Source organism: Emydura macquarii, unplaced genomic scaffold (assembly GCF_026122565.2).
Source record: "Emydura macquarii macquarii isolate MOO-44397 ecotype Brisbane River unplaced genomic scaffold, CSIRO-AGI_Emac_v2 contig_3080, whole genome shotgun sequence".
NCBI classification, from domain to species: domain Eukaryota; kingdom Metazoa; phylum Chordata; order Testudines; family Chelidae; genus Emydura; species Emydura macquarii.
In genome coordinates this window covers 863,235-884,176 of record NW_027133217.1, presented here as the reverse complement: position 1 = coordinate 884,176, position 20,942 = coordinate 863,235, and the positions used below count along the sequence as shown (strand labels likewise).

The 20,942-nt window shown below is 42.9% G+C and overlaps 1 protein-coding gene across 1 annotated transcript in view; it reads left to right on the top strand.

Annotated features, from left to right (window-relative positions):
• Window positions 1-20,942, top strand: part of CRHR2 (corticotropin releasing hormone receptor 2) — a 237,009-nt gene that overhangs the window by 123,629 nt on the left and 92,438 nt on the right. Inside the window, exon 4 of the mRNA XM_067530389.1 lies at window positions 19,766-19,851. Within this exon, the coding sequence (XP_067386490.1) occupies window positions 19,766-19,851 (86 nt within the window). The remainder of the gene's footprint in view (window positions 1-19,765; window positions 19,852-20,942) is intronic.

The window sequence follows — 20,942 nt, the reverse complement described above, 5'->3', positions numbered from 1 at the left end:
GGCTTCTGTTTTGGCGGATTTATTAACTTCATTTTTCAGGGTTTATTTTTAGCAATTTTTGAGTTCTATGTAACGTCCAAAAAAAAAAAATGTTTTTCCCCAGGGCTTTCTTCTTCTTTCCATAATGAAAGGATTGTTTTTTTCCAGGGACTTTCCAAAATTCTTGTTTGAATGGGATCTACTTTTTACTTTTATTATATGTATAAAAAACGACAGTTTGACGAGCTGAGCAGAGGCGTAGGTTTCAGTAAGGACTTTGTTTTTTACAGGAGCGAGAGCCATTAGCCGGATCCCAACTCCCTGCCAGGAGAACTGGTGGACTGTGTTTAGTCTGACTCCTACCCTGTGACCTGTCGGTCACGGGTGACTGAACCAGGAATTATACGCCTGCCAACGTAGCTCTCGGAGTCATGGGAGCACACAAGCTTTCCCACCATGTCAAGGCGTAGTCTTTGAGGAAGGAAATCTTGCCCTCCAAGCTAAACTTTGAATCATTAACCCCCATTGTAAAATCCAGCTTAATGTATGTTGCTGAAACTTGGAGAATTAAGACCTTAATATGTCAACTCCAAGTGTTCATAAACAGCCTCGTTAGACAAATCTTCAATATCAGATGGCCAGAAAAAAATCACAAAGTCCTCTGAAGGAGAACGAAACCAGCTGATAGGACAGGAAGCTATGGCACAAAAAGGGAGATGCCTAGGACGTACGTGGAGGAAAGACCCGAAAAACATAATAGTAAAGCAGGGGTTGGACTGGAAACCCCAGGGCAAGAGGCCATGAGTTAGATCAAGGATAACATGGGAACACACAATGGAAGTGTTGTATTGTAAATCCACATGGATGGCAGCTTCTTGGGTATTAGCAGTCTTTATTCAGGCAACACACACATGTCTGTAAGGTTCTGCAGCTTACTCACTTCCTGCAGTTGCCCTCACTGAATAAACCTAAATCAAGACAGCCAAGCATTTCCTTGTTTAATTATCTACCCACTCCTCCAGGGGCTGGTTTATTGTACACATAACATTTCACCCCTCTTAAGTGTTTACTACACAACTTACAAAACCAACAATTATCATTTGTAATGCATTTCAAATTGCAACTAATACAATAAACAAAAATGCATTCAATCACTATGATACTGTATAATCTTTCAGAGATGTGGGTCAGTGTTTCTCAGGTACAGAATGCCTCAATCCAGCCTCTGCAAAAAGTAATTCTGCCATCACTCCGCTCTGGGTCCACTCTGGGCTTTCAGCTGCTCTGTCCCCTGCACGCTCCGGCCGGGTCCTGGGTTTTGCAGCGTTCCTGTCCCGACTTGCCTCTGAGCGCCCCCTTCTCCCAGACCGGCACCGGCCAGCTTGGAGGGTGCTCTGCGGAGGAGTGAAAGGGAGTGCCTGGCAAGATAAACAGGAGCCTGTTCCTTCCTGGTCCCCATGAGGGGCTCTACTGTAAAGGCAGCCCCCCTACCCAGGCTCCTTGTAGGTCTGACCCTTGCACTCTGTGGATGCCAGGTCGCTCCCTTCCCTCCCAGCTGCAGAGTATCATTGGAGCTGGCAGGAGCGGAGCGGGGCGGGGCGGGGGGGGGGCACTCAGGCAGGTCAGCATGGAAACGCTGCAGCAAGGGCCGGGCAGGGGAGCACAGATGCTAGAGTTGCCAGGAGCCCAGGTGGGAACCGGGATGGAGCAGCTGACACCTGGATGGGCCTCGCGGACCGGATCTACTTCTCAGTGCCTTGGGGGCCTCCTGCAATTGCATGGGTTGCAGGTGCCTAACCCCCCTACGAATTGTCACCCCAGATCTGGAATGTTGCCCTGAAACAGGTCAGTAAAAAATGCTTGGACCGGCTTGGGTTTTGAGGTCCTTCAAAATGGAAGGTGTTGTACAACGAAGCAGCTGTTCCATTACTGTGGCTTTTGGAGTGCTTTCACTTGTTACTGCTTATCCCACTTGCAGAGGGGGATCACTTCCGTTTCCTAAAAGAGTTTTATTTATCCTCATCACAGGAACCCCTCTGTGAAGAAGATGAAAAAAATCACTTGTTTCTTAAAGGATCATTTCCCACTTTAAGGGCCTTGATTACAAGGTTCGTTACTTGTTGAGCCAAGACTGATTTTCAGCTTTGTTAGCTGAGCTTTGACCCGCTGACTTAAATAAAATAAATTTCTCTCTCTCTCTCTGAGAACTGCATGTGCGAAATGAAATGACGTCTCCTAGGGGGAGGTTCAAATCTTTGAAATAGCCTTCACCCCACACGCCAGTCTCCTCTGGAGCTACCCGCCAACGGGCAAGAAACCCTGTGAATGGGTCTTGTGGCTGATAGATACAAGTGGATTCACACTGAGGGTCAAATAGCTGAAGTATTTTTGTGAGCATTAACTGGAAGTTTGTATGTGACGGAGGAAGATGTGTGAGTAGTGATTGTTCAATCAGGCCTTTGAACGAGTGTGTAACTCCTAGTCCACTTCTCTTTTGAATACTAATATGGCCCCAATTACCATAGTGTTTGAGTGCTTTGCAGTCTTTGCTGGATTCATCCCCTGTGAGGCAGAGCAGTGCCATTATCTCCAGTTTTACAGTTGGGGACTGGAGGAAAAGCAAAGCGTCTTGCCCAAGGTCATTCTGATAGAGCAGGGAATTGAATTGAGTCTCTCCCAGTCCAGCACTCTAACCACTGGGCCATCCTACCTCCCTTGAAATCAGTGGTGAAACTCCCACCGCTGTCAGTGGAGCCATGATTTCATGCCTGCTGTCTCTGCATTTTTTTACAAATTATTGCTTTTTCCCCAATAGATATATTGGCTACTTTGGAGATACTGTGGTAATGGAGCAATAGATATCTAACCCCCGCTTGGTTGGCATGGCACTTTGTCCCCTTTGAGTGGTGGCTAGACCCCCTGGAAAATGATGAGCCAGCCAAGTGCAGTGTGTCTTTTAGCGCTTGTAGTAGAAACTCATGCATTGAAGTTCCAGGTTTGATCCCCGCACCTGACACCTGTGAGTGAGTTGGCCTTCCAAGATATAAGGATGAAGGGGTGAGATCTCAAGGGTGACGCTCTCTTGATAATCTGCTGAAATGTAACATTTTGCCTCTTGGATGCATGGGCATGGCAACCCTTGAAGCCAGTGGTAGACGTGCAATCCTAAAGGGTTTCCCAGAAGTACTTTACAGCAGGGTGATATATAGGGCCACTGCAGCAGTGGCTTCAGGCTTCATCTCTGTGGGCTGATGGTGGGAAGTTCGGATTCCATAAGGAAAGTTAACTTGGCTGCACTGCCCGTCCTATATGGTACAAACAAACCTATTCGGCTCTATGTTTAATGGTACATCTGTGCCATGAGGCCGAGTTAAAATTGCTCCTGGAGTTTTGTGAAACTTTAACATGGGCAACCAAAAAACGAGCGGTGCTGTGGTGCTGGCTGGAGGGGAGCAGGCCTACGGCAGCTGGGAAATGCTGCACCATATCCCTGGTGCAGCCTCTGCTGGCAGAATTCTTATGGATCCCATGGACAACTTAAAGTTGCCATGCGTGGGAGTTCACTGTCCTCAGGGGCAAATGCTCCTCTTTGACTCTCTCTCCCTGCAGCAGTGCAAGATGGATATGGCACTTGAGGCCAGACTTTCAACTGAGCTTCTATGTAGACTTCATTGTTCGTACCCAGAATGTGCATGCACTTGCTTGTTGCAGATATGGACACCTGCCATCTGCGTTTTAAATATTCCAACACCCGAACACAAGCAAAGATGAGAATTTGCACTTATCAAGCCCATTGGGCAAAGTGGGTTTTGTAGTTGGAAAGTCTCTCAGTTGCATATGCACCGGTATGAGAACTGTTAAGTCCTTGCATCTACAACGTGCAGGCGCAGACCTGGGCATGTGCAATTCTGTGTATTCACAAGCAGAACCCTGGAATTGAAATTCAAACCATTTAAGTGCTTCCCAGAAGACTTAAGAATATGGCCAACTGCACTATGTTCAGGACACAATTGTCCAAACGACATATAATTATTAAATCCAAAGCCAGTTTTTTTTTCTTCACACTGCGCAAAGTAGAAGTCCTCAGTGAGGATATGAACATCCCAAGTTTCAGATTCCAAGCTCAAGTAGTCTTTTGCTGTAGCCCTGTTCAAGAGGTGTGGTTGGAATTATTTACTGTGGAAGAACCCAAACTCGGGGGTCCTTACTGATATGTCCGTTGCCTAGGCAGGGGTTCAGAATTAGCCAACAACAGATTAGCAAAATCAAAGTTTATTCTTTACGTAAAGAAGGTGATCCCTTCAAACATAAGGAATCCCCCTTGCTTCCAAAAAACAGACCGTATTTATAGAATCGTATAAACAAGTTTTAACACGTCACAGTTTCCATGGTGATACATACTAAAAAATATTATCTAGGAATTTTCTAACTAAATACTAACAACTTTCCTTATCTAAGTTACAAGGTCTTTCTCTGCATTCCTTCTCTACTAGTGTCTAGACCTCTTAACTATATTATTACAACAAAACATTTTAAAATTAAACAACTGCTAACAAAACATTTTCTATCTCAAACTTTTTACAGTGAATTCTAAAATCAGTTCTCAGCAAAAACAGAAACCCCATCTTGTTTTCCCTTCACAGTTCCCCCTTTGATTCTAATAGATTTACTACTAGAATCACAATTATGATATATTCATTCATTTTCGTTGCCATTATACCAATACCGTATTGACCTTTCCACCATCTGTTTCTTAGGGGGCTTAAACCTTTTTTGCTGGAAAAATGAACAACAACACTGTCTAAAACAAATTATTAACAGTAATATTATCATAAATACTATTATAATCACAAACAATTTTTTAAGCCACAATAAGTCTGGTAACCAAAAAGTCAAAGCATTCCAGATGGATGACCATGAAATATCAATGCCAAACGGTGGCATTGGAGGGTTAGCAAATTCATGGAAAAATCTACTGACATTCCAAATTTTGTGTACATCCATCTCAATTTGACCTGATTCATTTTTATAAAAACAACAGGTTTGATTCAACATTACACAAACTCCTCCTTGCTGAGCTAACAATTGGTCTAGGGCTAATCTATTTTGAATACTCATTTGTGCCAACGATTCAATTTCAGCCTGTAATTTTAAAATAGCATCTCCAGTGACATTGGCAAATATCTCAAATTCTGCTGAAAAATTTCTTAGTGCATACTCCAAATCACCCACTCCTTGCCAGGGCAAAAACATTCTCCATCCTCTCCAGAATGCTGAAGAGTGTTCAGTTAATGGGTTATAATGGTGAGCATCCAGGGTGGGCATAAAACTTCTTTTTGGTCGGTGATTATACACAACGTCATGTAAAGGAACTGGATGCACACCTCCAGGCCAGAGATATACTAAGGTACATCTTCCTTTCCACCTTGGTGGTAAAGTTTTTCCTGCCCAATTTCCACATGCCCACCACACACCTTCTTCGATTGAAGTAACTCCTCTGCAACTATTGGAATGGGCTTGGTATAGCACATGTAACATGATGTTAGCCCATTTCAAACCAGGTATCATTTACATATTGATTAATGGTAGTAGTCTTGTGAATTTTCCAAACCTCTTCTCTAAACTGGTTATTTTTATATAAATTCATATTCTCTAACTTCTTCCACCATTTATGGGTATTGTTACACTTAATTCCTCGGGTAGCATCTAACGTACAATTATAAACTCTCTTCTGGTTCAAATTAGTAGCATTGGATCCTCGTTTCTGTATCAAAGTTTTACTGATTTTTTTTCCTTCCTTTGTAGGTAGATAGACAATGTATTTGCATTTTGAATATTTCCCTACATTCTTTACCTCACAAGAAACATTTAACCAGGGTTTATCTGAATCTGTTACCGGTACAGAATGTGTCTGTTGCACACATAATGGTGCAGCTGGCTTCCTTCCAGAGAGAATTAAGTCTCTAGGATCAACTCTCATTCCCAACCGATGTTCTTTCCCTATTACTGTTCCCATGGGATTAGTCCAGGCCAAACTTTCCCATTCATTAACTGGCACAGGAATAGGTATTAGAGGTATTCCTTCCCGATGATGGGTTGCCATAAAAGAGCACACCCAACAATCTTTTACCTCCCAAGATGCAGTTAAATTCTTTATCAATGTATAAAATGAATTGGCTTTAAAATCTGCATTATCTATATTTAAATTAATTAAAAACATCATCAAAAACAATATATCCATCTTCCACACTAATTCTAAAACAATTTATCCCCTTAATATAACAAACACACCAAATAATAAATAAATAATATAGTCCATTAATCTTTTCTTTCCTGCTGCACTTTTGACTCCGTTGATCGTCTACTTCAAAGCAACCACAAGGGGATTGCCTGTGGTTCTTCACCTTTCTACGTCTACTTCAGAGCAATCACAAGGGGATTGCCCGTAGTTCTTCACCTTCCACGTCTACTTCAGAGCAACCACAAGGGGATTGCCCGTAGTTCTTCACCTTCCACGTCTGCTTCTGGGACCTCGGTCCAGCGAAGCTCCCTCGTTGCACTTAGAAATCTTCTCCTTCTAAGAATCAGCATCAGGTGATCGTACTTTCTTTAGATGGGTGCAGTGGTACCAAGCTTCTTTTCCCTGTAGCTTTGCAGCAGTGTATGTTGTTAACAACACCTGGTAAGGACCATCCCACCTTGGTTCTAAGCAATTCTTGCGTGAAAACTTCTTTAGCAGTACCCAATCTCCCGGCTGGATGTCATGCACGGCCACATCTAAAGGAATTCTCTGAGCGTCTCTGGAAAACTTAAAAATAGCAGTAAGTGTCTTTTGTAATTTTATAACGTATGCAACCAACTCCTCATCTCCACCCATAAGACTGGCATGTGCAGGTGTCAGGCTTCCCCCAGTTGAAATGGTCTCCCAAAAAGAACTTCATAGGGAGATAAATTCGTCTTTCTAATAGGCATAGTTCTTAGATGCATTAAAGCTAATGGTAACGCATCCACCCAATGTAATCCGGTATCATCCATAACTTTAGATAGTTGATTCTTCAATTTTGCATTTGATCTTTCAACTATTCCTGATGACTGAGGTCTATATGGAGTGTGTAATTTTTGAATTATACCCAATGCTTTCATTAAAGACTGCATAACTTGATTAGCAAAATGACTTCCTCTATCAGATTCTATCACTAAAGGGCAGCCAAATCTTGGAATTACTTCTTTCACTAATGCCTTAACAACAGCTTCTGTGTCAGCTTTTCTAGTTGGAAAAGCTTCAATCCATTTTGAAAACACACATACTATTACTAGCACATGTTTAAAACCCTTACAAGGAGGCAAGTCCATATAATCTATCTGCAAACGCTGGAATGGGCCATAAACCCATTCTGGTGCCCCCAGTTGTTGTGGCTGATGACGTCCCACGTTATACTTTTGACAAATAACACAACCTTGAGATACTTGTTTAGCCACTTGATGAATGCCTGGAGCACACCAAAATCGCAAAACCTGATCAGCTATCCCCCCTTTGCACGCATGGCCACCTTGATGAACATAGCGGGCAAGTTTAAACAAAAGATTTTTCGGAGCCATTGGGCGGCCATCAGGTGACCACCATATATTGTCAGAAAAATTTGCCCCAATTGTCTTCCAATTGTCCAACTCCGAAGATGGAACTGAATCATAAATCTCCGAAGGAGAGACAGAAAATTGAGCTGGCCAGGAAGCACAGACTGCCTGTACATCCGGAGGAGGAAAGGCATTCCTGGCTGCAGCCCTTGCAGCTTTATCTGCAAATGCATTTCCACGGGAGACTTCATCCAAAGCAGAAGTATGAGCTTTACAAAAAATAACAGCAATAGAAGAAGGTAACATAATAGAAACAAGCAAATTATTCACAGCCTGAGCATGTGCTATGGGCTGTCCTGAAGAAGTAAGAAAACCCCTTTGTTTCCAAATTTGTCCTGAAGCATGACAAACTCCAAATGCATAGCGAGAATCAGTATAAATATTAACAGAACAATTTACACTTAAACAACAAGCACGTGTAAGAGCAATCAATTCAGCCAATTGAGCAGAATATACATTAGGTAAAGAATGAGCTTCCCAAACCTCATGTGATGTACACACCGCATACCCTGCTCTACGCATTCCTGTCTCATCAACAAAGCAAGAACCATCAATATACAGAATATAATCTGGATTAATCAAAGGAGTATCTTGAAGATCAGGGCGAGGTGTAGTGCTCTGTGAAATAACATAATCACAATTATGAGGTTCCCCTTCAGTGGGAATCGGTAACAATGTAGCTGGGTTTAAAGATGCACAACATTTAATAATAATATTATCAGCTGCTAAAAGCACAATTTCATATTGAGTAAGGCGTTGTGCTGAAATATGCTGAGTTTTTCCTTTAATTAACAGGGCTTCTACAGCATGTGGCACATAAAGAGTTAAAGAATGTCCAAGCACCAAATCTTGTACCTTTTGAACTACTAAAGCAGCTGCTGCCACAGCTCTAAGACAGGCTGGATAACCCTATATCACAGAATCAAGCTGACATGAAAAATAAGCAATTGGCCTTTGAGAACCTCCCATTGGCACTCCAGATGCAGTACCTTTATACTCATGACAAAAAAGATTAAACTGTTTCTTATAATCTGGGAGCCCTAATGCTGGGGCTATTGACAAGGCTTGCTTTTAAAAGAAGCCTCAGCTTCTTCTGACCAAAGAGGTGGATTAGTCTCAGAAATTTTAGTAAGTGCAACCAGAGGCTTAGCCATAGCAGCAAAATTAGGAATCCACTGCCTGCAATAACCAACCATTCCCAAAAATGACAAAAAACAGCTTCTATACGCTCTGGTGAAAGTAAGCTGTTTGATAAGAAATAAGATACCCTTATTGAATTTACAAAACTGCAATTTGATCAAAGAAACACCCCTTTCTCATATAGTGCTTTCAACAGAAACACAGAATCAGCAATGCATGCTTTTTCAGAATAAGAACACAAAAGCAAATCATCAATATATTGAATCAAAACAGAACCTTCAGAAAATGTTATAGACTGTAAATCTTTAGTAAGAGCTTGAGAAAAAATCGTAGCGCTGTCCACAAAACCTTGTGGCAAACGTTTCCAACAGAATTGGGCCCCTTCCCATGTAAAACTAAACAAATATTGAGAATCTTTATGAATAGGTAAAAAAAACGCAGCACAAAGATCAATACATGTAAAATAAGTGGAAAAAGGTGGAATTGAAGTTAGAATAGTTGCTGGGTTTGGAACCACTGAATGTCGCCACATAAGAATTAATAATACGAAGATCTTGTACAAATCTATACACAGGTTTTCCATCTGGACCTGGTCTAGGTTTCTTAACAAGTAATATAGGAGTATTACAAGGAGATTGACAAGATACTAAAATACCTCTTGAATCACTGGGCGAATTCCTTCTATTGCTTCCTGAGATAAAGGATACTGAGGCAAACCTGGACGAACAGTAATTTTAACTGGGTCTACAGATTTTAATAATCCCACTTCAGTAGAAGTATGAGCCCACAACCCTTCAGGTACTTCACTTAATGCAGGATGAGGAAGAGAAGGTTCAACTACATCTTCAGTAATTATTGAAATAAAGGAACCAGTGAACCAGGAAAAGATAAAGAAATTCCTTCTGGTGTAAAAATCATAATGGCATTCAATTTACATAACAAGTCTCTCCCAAACAAATGATGAGGACAATCTGGAGAAATCAAAAAAGCATGTTGTTCTGTAAGATAACGAACAAGTGTAGGTTTAGTCTGGGAAACACGGTGTATTTTTCCTGACACTCCCACAACTGGAATAGAATGCTTAGGGTCGAGAGGGACCTCAGAATTTTTTAGTAAACTTGATTCCGCTCCAGAATCAACTAAACAACTATAAATTTGTTCTCCTACTTGAATTTTTAATTGTGGATCAGAAGAATCTAAATGAAATGAAACAGCAAGCGAAGCTAACAGAGTAAAGTCTCCTTCTTCATCCTAGTCTATATCTTCTAAATCATTCTCCCTTCGAATGGCTGGAACATTTTCACTTTGGGGTCGTTGATTTAAACGCGGTTGAAACCCTCTAAATCTTACTGGACATTCACGTTTCCAGTGACCAAATTCCCCACAATAATTACAAGTATCTACATTTTTTCTCCCTTGCCTTTGATAAATTACATTAGGCTGTCTCCGGTCAGTCTGTCTTATACCTTGCAGGCGGCGTTCTTGAGGGGGGGCTCCCCTATTAGGATACCGAGAAAGAGCTAGTAAGCTGGCAGTTTCTTTCTGCTTTTTCTTTTCCCTCCCATTAAACACATATGTAGCAATGGAAATAACCTCAGACAATGATTTCCCTTGCCAACCTGGAGCATTGCGATAAAAATATGATCTAATATCCCCAGCTGATTGTCTCACAAAAAAACCTGCAACCATAGATTGATTTTCCTGTAAATCAGGATTTAATCCTCCATGCTGTCTGAGGACTTTCTTCAATCGCTCAAAAAAATCTCCTGGATGTTCATCAGGACCCTGTGTACAGAATTCTACCTTAGTCCAATTAACTCCGGTTTTTGCTGCTCTTCTAATTGCTTCCAATAAAGCCAAACGATGATTGATTAAATTATTCCTTCCTGCATCACTATTATAATTCCATAAGGGATCTTCCATAGGCCATGGGCGAGTAACCTGTCCTCCCTCTTGCTTAGTAGTTTCCTGAATAATTTTCAATTTTTCCTCCTCTGTCAAAAGAGCATCTAATAACTGAGTAACATCTGCCCATGATGGATTATATATAGAAAAAATAATTTTAAACTTTTTATACACTGTCTCTGGATCATCACGTAAACGTGGCATACTCTGTTGCCATAAAAGCAGATCATGTGGAGCAAAGGGAATGTGAACAAAAGATTCCTGAATACTTCCATCTCCAATAGGGACAGGATAAATTCTTAATGGAGCTTGAACAATAGGAATAGAAGAATTAGGATATAAATCAGAAGAGGAAGGCTCTTCATTTAGTCTACGACGAACCTGAGCTCTAGTTCCCTTACTGACAGGCTTATCTGACAGTCTGGAAGTAGTAGCAGGGGGTGCGGTAGGGGAAAATGAAGATTCCTGTCCAGTCCTATACTCTCCCTCTCCCTCAAACACACAGCAAGGAGGGGTGGCCAATCCTCCTCCTCTGCTTTCCCTGCTTGTAAATTCTTTTCATTGTAAGGCAGAGGATTAGTAAGAGAAGGGTAAATTTTTTAAATAAATTCACCAGTGTTAGAAATCGGCGGTGCAGATGACGGCGCAACAGTTGCCAATTTCCTTTCTAAATTCTTCACAGTTGATTTATAGCTAGCTAGCTGACTCTCCGTACGGCGTTTAAAGGCTACATTATCCCATAAATACCAATATTCCATTTGCTTAGGGTGTGAATCTTCTATTAACCCCTTCAAACATTGCAATTTATCTTGATCAAAGGTACCTTCCTCTGGCCATTGTTTACTGGAATCTCCAGAAAAACAACCTGGCCATATCATTTTACATAACAAAATTAAACACTTTACAGACAAACCCTTAGAACCTGGAATAGACTTAAAATTTTTAACCATATAGTCCAAAGGACTCCCAGGGATGGGAGAAAATTGCCCCGCACCCATAACTGGGTTTTCTGATCAGAAATTGCTCACCAACTCTCACCCACACCAGGGCATTACAGAATGAAATTATAACATTACACACCAACTCTCACCCACACCAGGGCATTACAGAATGAAATTATAAAATTGCTCACCAACTCTCACCCACACAGGGCATTACAGATTGGAATTATAGAATTCCTCACCAACTCTCACCCACACAGGGAATTACAGATTGGAATTATACCCGTAGACTTTGCTAATAAAATAAACAAGGGACTTTACCTTATCGCCTCCCCACCGCCTCAGCTCCCCAGAAGTTATCCCAATAGGTGAATTCACCTGGTGCCGGCTGGGTAGGTTCAGTGGAGCCGAGACGAGGAGGATGCGCTCTGGGCCTGTCCCATCTGGGTCGCCAATTTGTGGAAGAACCCAAACTCGGGGGTCCTTACTGATATGTCCGTTGCCTAGGCAGGGGTTCAGAATTAGCCAACAACAGATTAGCAAAATCAAAGTTTATTCTTTACGTAAAGAAGGTGATCCCTTCAAATATAAGGAATGACCCTGCTTCCAAAAAACAGACCGTATTTATAGAATGGTATAAACAAGTTTTAACACGTCACAGTTTCCATGGTCATACATACTAAAAAATATTATCTAGGAATTTTCTAACTAAATACTAACAACTTTCCTTATCTAATTTACAAGGTCTTTCTCTGCATTCCTTCTCTACTTGTGTCTAGACCTCTTAACTATATTATTACAACAAAACATTTTAAAATTAAACAACTGCTAACAAAACATTTTCTATCTCAAACTTTTTACAGTGAATTCTAAAATCAGTTCTCAGCAAAAACAGAAACCCCATCTTGTTTTCCCTTCACATTACAATAACACACAATTCCCCACCCTCGACACACAAAACCAGCTGCTCCCCGAGGCAGGGGGTCAGGCCTCAATCCACCTTGCTCTAGGCGGGATCTTTGCAGACTGATTGCCTAAAGCCCTAGATTGCAAGCCTAGATTGCAAGCAGGACCTGTAAACCCCTTACACTTAATGTGATAGCTCGTACGTTTTAACATAGATTTCAACAAAGGCCAAACTCCTTTGGTCAGAAAATAAGCATGGAAAATTTCAGCCCTCAAAGTGAATGTTTTCAGTACTTGGGTGTGTGAAAACAGTGGGTAGGTGTCTTCTCTACCACTGCCTGCTATAGTGATGGCTCAATCCCTCAGGGGTTCCCAGCCAGAGTCAGATACAGCTAACAGAAGGATTAAATTAACGCCCATTGACTTGTATAGTAAGGCCACTTCGTGGAGTACGTGCATCCTGGAATGGAGAATGATAACACAACATTTATGCTGAGAGTTGAGACGCGAGCTATCGAATCATCCTGGCTCATTGGCTCAATGCACAAGCAATGTTGCGTTCCCACTGTATCCAGCCCTGCTGCTATGGGAGAAAGCAGTGAATCAGCACAAGTCGGGAGCCAAGTTTCAGCTGCAAACCACACTGTGTGCAATCGAACGTTCTCCTGCAGACGTAGCATGTGCTACCAGCAACAAGGTGATCCATGGTTTGCCACGTCACAGCCAGCTTTTGCTGAAGATTTGTAACTCTTTTGTCTCTCGGTCTCATTTCTTCCAGCTCTGTCGAACACCATGAAAGTTGGCAGGGCCAGCAGTAGATGTCAGTAGCCCTCACTGAGATTCCTCCTGCATCACATTTCAGCTGATCATAAATGTCTTCTAACGAATACATGGGGATTCTAAGTCACGTGTGTTGCCTTTTGTGAACTATCCTCTTGTTAACTTACGCACTGGTATGTTTAAAGAGACTCTTGTGGCATAAACTTCCATCATTTAAAAATACCAAAAGGACCCAACGCTAGCAACCCCTTCAGTAAAAACAACGAGAGTTCTGTAGCACTTTAAAGACTAACAAATTTAATTTCAGTAGGCATAAGCTTTCGTGGGTTGCAACCTCCTACTCAATGGTTGTAATTAGGCCTCAAGTACCCGGCTTTCATCCACCTACCCCATTGTTGTCTATGCCTTTGGATATGTATATGTTGCCTACCATACATATGTTACCTATATTTGCTATATTATTTCTACCAACTGCATCTGAGGAAGTGGGGTGCAACCCACGAAAGCTTATGCCTGCTGAAATTAAATTTGTTACTCTTTAAAGTGCTACAGAACTCTCGTTGTTTTTGCTGTATACAGATTAACATGGCTACCTCTCTGGAACTTCTTCAGTGATTAACAAAATAATAGTTAAGCATTCAAAGCAGCATGTAAGCATCTGGGCTCTTCGTTTGCTCCATACTCCCCCTCATCCACACTGCACGGCTGTGTAATGGCTGGACTGACCCAATCATAGAATCATAGACTATTAGAGTTGGAAGGAACCTCAGGCAGGACAAACCTCAGCTAAACCATCCCAGCCAGGGCTTTGTCAAGCCAGGCCTTAAAAACCTCTAAAGATGGAGATTCCTCCACCTCCCTAGATAACCCATTCCAGTGCTTCACCACCCTCCTAGTGACAAAGTGTTTCCTAATATCCAACCTAGACCTCCCCACTGCAACTTGAGACCATTGCTCCTTGTTCTATCATCTACCACCATTGAGAACAGCCTAGCTCCATCCTCCCTGGAACCCCCTTTCAGGTAGTTAAAGGCTACTATCAAATCTCTCCTCATTATTCTCTTTTGCAGACTAAACAAGCCTAGTTCCCTCAGCCTCTCCTCATAGGTTTTGTGCTTCGGCCCCTGGATCATTTTTGTTGCCCTCTGCTGGACTGTCTCCAACTTCTCCACATCTTTTTTGTAGTGGGGGGCCCAAAACTGGACACAGTACTCCAAATGTGGCCTCACCAATGCTGAATAGAGGGGAATAATCACTTCCCTCGATCTGCTGGCAATGCTCCTACTAATGCAGCCCAATATGCCATTAGCCTTCTTGACAACCAGGGCACACTGCTGACTCACATCCAGCTTCTTATCCACTGTTAGCCCCAGGTCCTTTTCTGCAGAACTGCTGCCTACCCCATCAGTCCCCAGTATGTAGCTGTGCATGGGATTCTTCCGTCCTAAGTGCAGGGCTCTGCACTTTTCCTTGTTGAACCTCATCACATTTCTTTTGACCCAATCCTCCAATTTGTCTAGGTCACTCTGTATCCTATTCCTATCTTTCAGGGTATCTACCACTCCCCTAGATGAGTGTCATCTGCAAACGTGCTGAGGGTGCAGTCTACCCCATCCTCCAGATCATTAATGAAGTTGTTGAACAAAACCGACCTCAGGACCAACCCCTGGGGCACTCCGCTTGTCACCAGATGCCAGCTAGACATCAAGCCATTGATCACTACACGTTGAGCCTGATGCTCTAGACAGTTCTCTATCCATTTTTATAGTCCATTCATCCAACTCATACTTCTTTAACTTGCTGATAAGAATACTGAGAGAGACTGCATCAAAAGCTTTGCTAAAGTCAAGGTATATCACGTCCACAGCTTTCCCCACATCCACAGAGCCAGTCACCTCTTCATAGAAGGCAATCAGGTTGGTCAGGCATGACTTACCCTTGGTGAATCCATGTTAACTGTTCCTGATCACCTTCCTTTCTTCCAAGTGCCTCAAAATTCCTTGAGGACCTGCTCTATGATTTTTCCGGAGATTGAGGTTAGGCTGACTGGTCTGTAGTTCCCTGGATCCTCTTTCTTCCCTTTTTTGAAGATGGGCACTAGATTTGCCTTTTTCCAGTCCTCAGGGACCTCCCCCAATTGCCATGAGCTTTCAAAGATAATAGCCAATGGCTCTGAAATCACATCAGCCAACTCCCTCAGCACCCTCGGGTGCATTGCATCCGGCCCCATGGACTTGTGTATGTCCAATCTTTCTAAATAGTCTTGGACCTGTTCCTTCAGCACTGAGGGATGTTTACCTCCTCCCCATTCTGTGCTGCCCAGTGCAGTAGTCTGAGAGCTGACCTTGTCTGTGAAGACAGAGGCAAAAAAGGCATTGAGTACCTCAACTTTCTCCACATCTTCTATCACTAGGTTGCCTCCATCATTCTCTAAGCGGCCCACACTTTCCCTAATCTTCCACTTGTTGGTAAAATACCTGTAGAAACCCTTCTTGTTCCCCTTCACGTCCCTTGCTAGTTGCAACTCTAATTGTGCTTTGGCCTTCCTGATTTCATTCCTGCATGTTCAAGCAGTATTTTTATACTCCTCCCTAGTCATCTGACAAGGCTTCCACTTCTTGTAAGCTTTTTTTTTATGTTTAAGTTCACCAAAGACTTCTTTGTTAAGCCAAGCTGGACGCCTACCATATTTGCTATTCTTTCTGCACATTGGGATGGTTTGTTCCTGTGCCCTCAATAGGTTTCTTTAAAATACAGCCAGCTCTCTTGGATTCCTTTCCCCCTCATATTAGCCTCTCAGGGGATATGCCCATCAGCTCCCTGAGGGAGTCAAAGTCTGCTTTTCTGAAGTCCATGGTCCGTATCCTGCTGTTCTCCTTTCTTTCTTTTGTCAGGATCCTGAATTCGACCATCTCATGGTCACTGCTGCGTAGGTTGCCACCTACTTCCACTTCCCCTACCAAATCTTCTCTGTTTGTGAGCAGCATGTCAAGAGGAGCACGACCCCTAGTTTTTTGCTCCAGCACTTGCACCAGGAAGTTGTCCACAACACTCTCCAAAACCTCCCTGGATTGTTTGAGCTCTGCTGTATTGCTCTTTCAGCAGATGTCAGGGTGATTGAAGTTCCCCATGAGAACCAGGTCCTGTGAACTGGAAACTTTACCTAGTTGACTGAAGAAAGCCTCATCTACCTCGTTCTCCTGGTCTGGTGGTCTATAACAGACACCCACCACGACGTCACCCTTATTGCTCTTGGCAGGTGGTGAGGGCAAATGGACAAAAGGAAGGGTGGGTTAAAGGGAGGATGAATGTAACATGAGGAGATGATGCAGTTGCTTAGATTTGTCCTGGGTGCATATTAATGACTTTTCTATTCTTTATTTTATGTTTACAGTAGAACCTCAGAGTTACGATCACCAGAATTACGAACTCTGTGACCAGTCAGCCACGCACCTCATTTGGAACTGGAAGTACGCAATCAGGCAGCAGCAGAGGCAAAAAAAAAAAAAAAAAAGCCAATACAGTACAGTACTGTGTTAAATGTAAACTACGAAAACAATAAGCATAGTCAAGTTTCAAAGTTGTATTAAGTCAATGTTCAGCTGTAAAAGTTTTGAAAGAACAACCATAATATTTTGTTCAGAGTTACCAACAACCTCCATTCCCAAGGTGTTTGTAACTCTGGGGTTCTACTCTATTTAATTGTCAGTGTCCCTCAAATAGGATATAGCCTGCAACAGACAAAGGAAAAAAACATTGATGTAGTCGCACAAAACTTTTGTGTGGGGTGGGGAGATGGTTGACTTTATATAAAATAAAGTAATTTGTACTTCAAAGCCCCGCAGTTTCCTCTCGAGATACCGCAGAATTATCTAGAGAGTTTCCCAAAGATGGAATAGACATACACTGCTTTGCACTGCCCATGCATGCCTCAAGGGTACATTTCAAATGAACATGAAATTGAATTTAGGAACTCATTTCTCTGGAAGGACTTCAAACATTTAGGTTACGAGTACCCCTTTGGGAGCAGAGGGGTGCATGTGTGAAAGAGAGAGAGAGAGCGAGTGTTAACTTTCACAGCACAAAATGGTTTCCAGTCCGATGACGTGCTGAGTGGGCGCTGTAGTTTCTGTTGGTGATATGATGTTTTTAAAATAAGGAGACAGGAAGAATTGGCAAGTAATTCAGTGGATCTCTGAAAGGGGCTAGATGATATTATTAACCTGCTTTCAGAGAAATCAGTGAGGGAAAAGCAATTATATCAGCGGCGGGAAGAGAAAACGGAGTGACTGGAGTCTGCATTGTGTTAAATCTCATTAACCAAATGACGGCCTTTGAGATGCACAGAACGTTTGGGCAAAAAGGCAGAAGCAGCTTGGGCCTCATTCTGATCTCTATCAGGCCAGTTTTGTGCTGGCGTAACTCCACTGACTTCCGTGCAGTTACTCCTCTTGGTGCAAAGGAGGAGAATCAGACCCTTTGTGTGGTTGGGCTTTTCTTTAAAGGACGGATGGCTGCACCCCAATTCAAACTGAAATCAATTCAGACAAAGTTCTTGTGTTGCTTTCCCAGCCTCACTGAAATGCTGACTTGTCCCCGCTTGTGGCATCTCATGCAGCTAACTGTGAGAATCTTAATAGCCAATGGAAATGCCAGCTGGCCTGAATTCAGCCTGTATGGCTGTTTTGATTGGTTTGTTAGAAAGACTACAAAGCTTCATTCAAATCCTGAATTGTCAAGTAGTTTACCATAAATGCTACAGTACAGGAAGGCAATACATATAAAGAGTGAGTGGCTCCCAGGGAGATAAGCCTTGTCTACCCTGCATGTGCTTTGCTGGTATAGCTAAGCCGGCAGTGCTCCATACTGCAAACAGGACTTACACCAACAGAAGGAGTTTTTCAGCCGACGTAGGAACTACACGTCCCTGAATGACGTTAGCCATGTTGACAGAAGCGCTCTTCGGTCAGAATAGCTGCATCTATGCCGGGAGTTTTGTCAACCCAGCTGTGTCAGCTAGGAGTTGTGATTTGTTTGTTTTTTTCACACTCCTGAGTGACACAGCTATGCCATCAAAACTTTGCAGTGTAGACCTGGCCTCACCCCTATTTTCCACCACTGTAAAGGGAGAGGGGATCAGGCCCTAGTAAGTACAGTAATAATTTTGTAAACTATGTAACACACTCCAAGTTGTGGCATTAAGGGACCCGAACCTTCACTCACCTTTTTGCACAATTTATTTAACCTGCTTTTCGTAAGGCTGTGACAGATACGGCAGTTCCCTGCAATATCCTGGGGAGACCCTACTGAATTAAGGTTAAGTATGTTTGGGATCCGTTGTACTAAATGAACGGCTTGCGTATTCTGATAGGTGGGATTGCATGTAAAGTCTGCAGAGCGGAGATGTGATGTGAACCTTGGGGAGTGTTATGAACTTCAAAGGACTGTTCTGTACAATGCACCAGATGGGAATGGACTCTGGGGACAAACAGCATCGACCCATTTGCCTAGGGAGTCTCTGGGGAGAGGTGAACGCAAATTCCTCACCTCCCAATTATGCAAACCTTTTGAAGCTATGCCCTGGGGAGGGAGGGGACCATTGTCTGTTCCCAGAGTCTCAATAGCAAAGGCCCAAGTTGTATGAAGGACAGACGAACCTTTGCAGAGGTGATAATTCTGAGCTAAGGCAGTTTATGAGCTTGTAACCACAGAAAAACCTGTCGGTGGCATTTGGAGGACTGCTCCCTCCCTTGTTGGAGCTGGGGGGTGATCTCTGATAAGCTTGTTAGTGTGCATGTAGGGTCTTTTATTGTTTTTAATGTGTTCTCTAATGCTTTCACCCCAAGAATAAATGTGCTTGCTTAGGAAGAACTGTGTGGTAACTTGTCACTGCTGGCAATTACAGCTGTCCGTGCTCATGGGAGAGAAAGCAAAGCACAAACGCTGCCCTGTTTATGCTGTCTGGCTTACTGGGATTATCGCAGTGTAGGCAGGGAATTGTGCAGCCTGGAGAAATCCCAGTCAGGAGGGAGAGAGACAGGGCTCTCTGCTCAAAAGAGATGACAGCTTCAGAGCCAGAAGCCTAGGGTGGGTGCCCTCGAGGGACCGCAGATGGGAGATACTGGCACATGCAAAAATGCACCTTATTATCAAGCTTCTTCCTGTGCTCTTCACAGTCCTGTCCTGTCTTACTGAGTACGTCTCTGGTTGTGCTGTACCTTAATCACAGTCAGCAAGCATCTTAAAAACATGCTGTCTTAGTATTTATGGATGCCTTTTATTTCTCCTCTCCTTCCTTCCCCGGAAGGTTATCTATTCTGCAAAGCCCACAGAGGCAGGATTCATTATTCACCCAGAGTAGAAGCTCTCATTTAAGGTGTAGGCCTTTGAAGCTGCCACGCTGGAATTTTTCTGGTTTGTTTGTTTTGTTTTTTGTTAACTTGGGCATTTATTTATTTATTTATTTTGGTCCCTATTAGGAAACGCCTACAGAGAATGCATGGGAAATGGGACATGGGCTTCCAAGATCAACTACTCTCAGTGCGAACCTATTCTGGATGACAAGGTCTGTATCTCTCTCTCTCTCTTTCTCTCTCTCCATTTTTATAGATGTCAATTTTTCTCAGCATACTGGAGAGGAAGGAGGGTCTTGGGGTTGAGGTGCTGGTTTGGGTCTTAGGAAATTGGGATTCTGTTTCTTGCTCTTCCACAGGTCCCCGTGGGATCTCGGGCAAGTCGCTTATACTATGCGTCCATGAAGAAAAATTGGGGATAGTCACACTCACATTCTTTGGTTATGTCCACACTGCATTCAGAAGTGTAACTGCAGCACATGTGGGCGTACCCACGCCAGCTTTGATCTCGCTCGCTGGAATAACAGCACTGAAGCCACAGACTTTGCCACAAGAGGACATATCTGAGTCCTGGGTGGGTTTGTACAGCCTGTGCTGCCGTGGCGTCCCAGCTGTTGTTGCCCAAGACAACTACACCAAAATTAGCTCGGATGTATGTCTGCATATGCTACAGTCGCACCTCAGATTGTGGCAAAGACATAGCCTCAGTCTGTCTGGTCTATTTAGACTGGAAGCTCTTTGGGGCAGGGACTGCCTCTTACTATGTGTTTGTACAGTACCTAGCACAATGAGGACTCAATGTAGTTTGTGGCCAATACCTGCTACCATATTACTATTACTACTAATAATAATATATTCATTGCTGCCTTTCATGTTCTTATCACCTGGTCCTGCAAGGTACATGGCAGCTTTCGGTCCAAAGCATTCCCAATCCTCAACCTCGCTTTATCTTCAGCAGACACAGGGAGAACTGGCAACAACATAGAAATGTAGTCACAGAAGAGTTGGACCGTGCCAGCCTTTAGAAGAGCCAGAGCACCCTGTAATACACAAGGCCTTATGGAAAGGTTATTTCTCTTTGTTAAATTCTACAGATTCTTTCAAAAAGGCTCAAAGCTTTGTGTGAAATCCTGTCTTCTCAGCTTGGCAGTCTAGACTTGTAGATGTAAGGAAAATTCACCCTTGCACAGAGTGCAGGTTCAATGTCCCTGTGCCGGTTTAATCCTTCCTCTTTATCTCCTATTTATAGTTTGAAAGTGGTACCTAGGCTTTATGCTAGCTCTCTGTCCAGGGGAGAATTTCA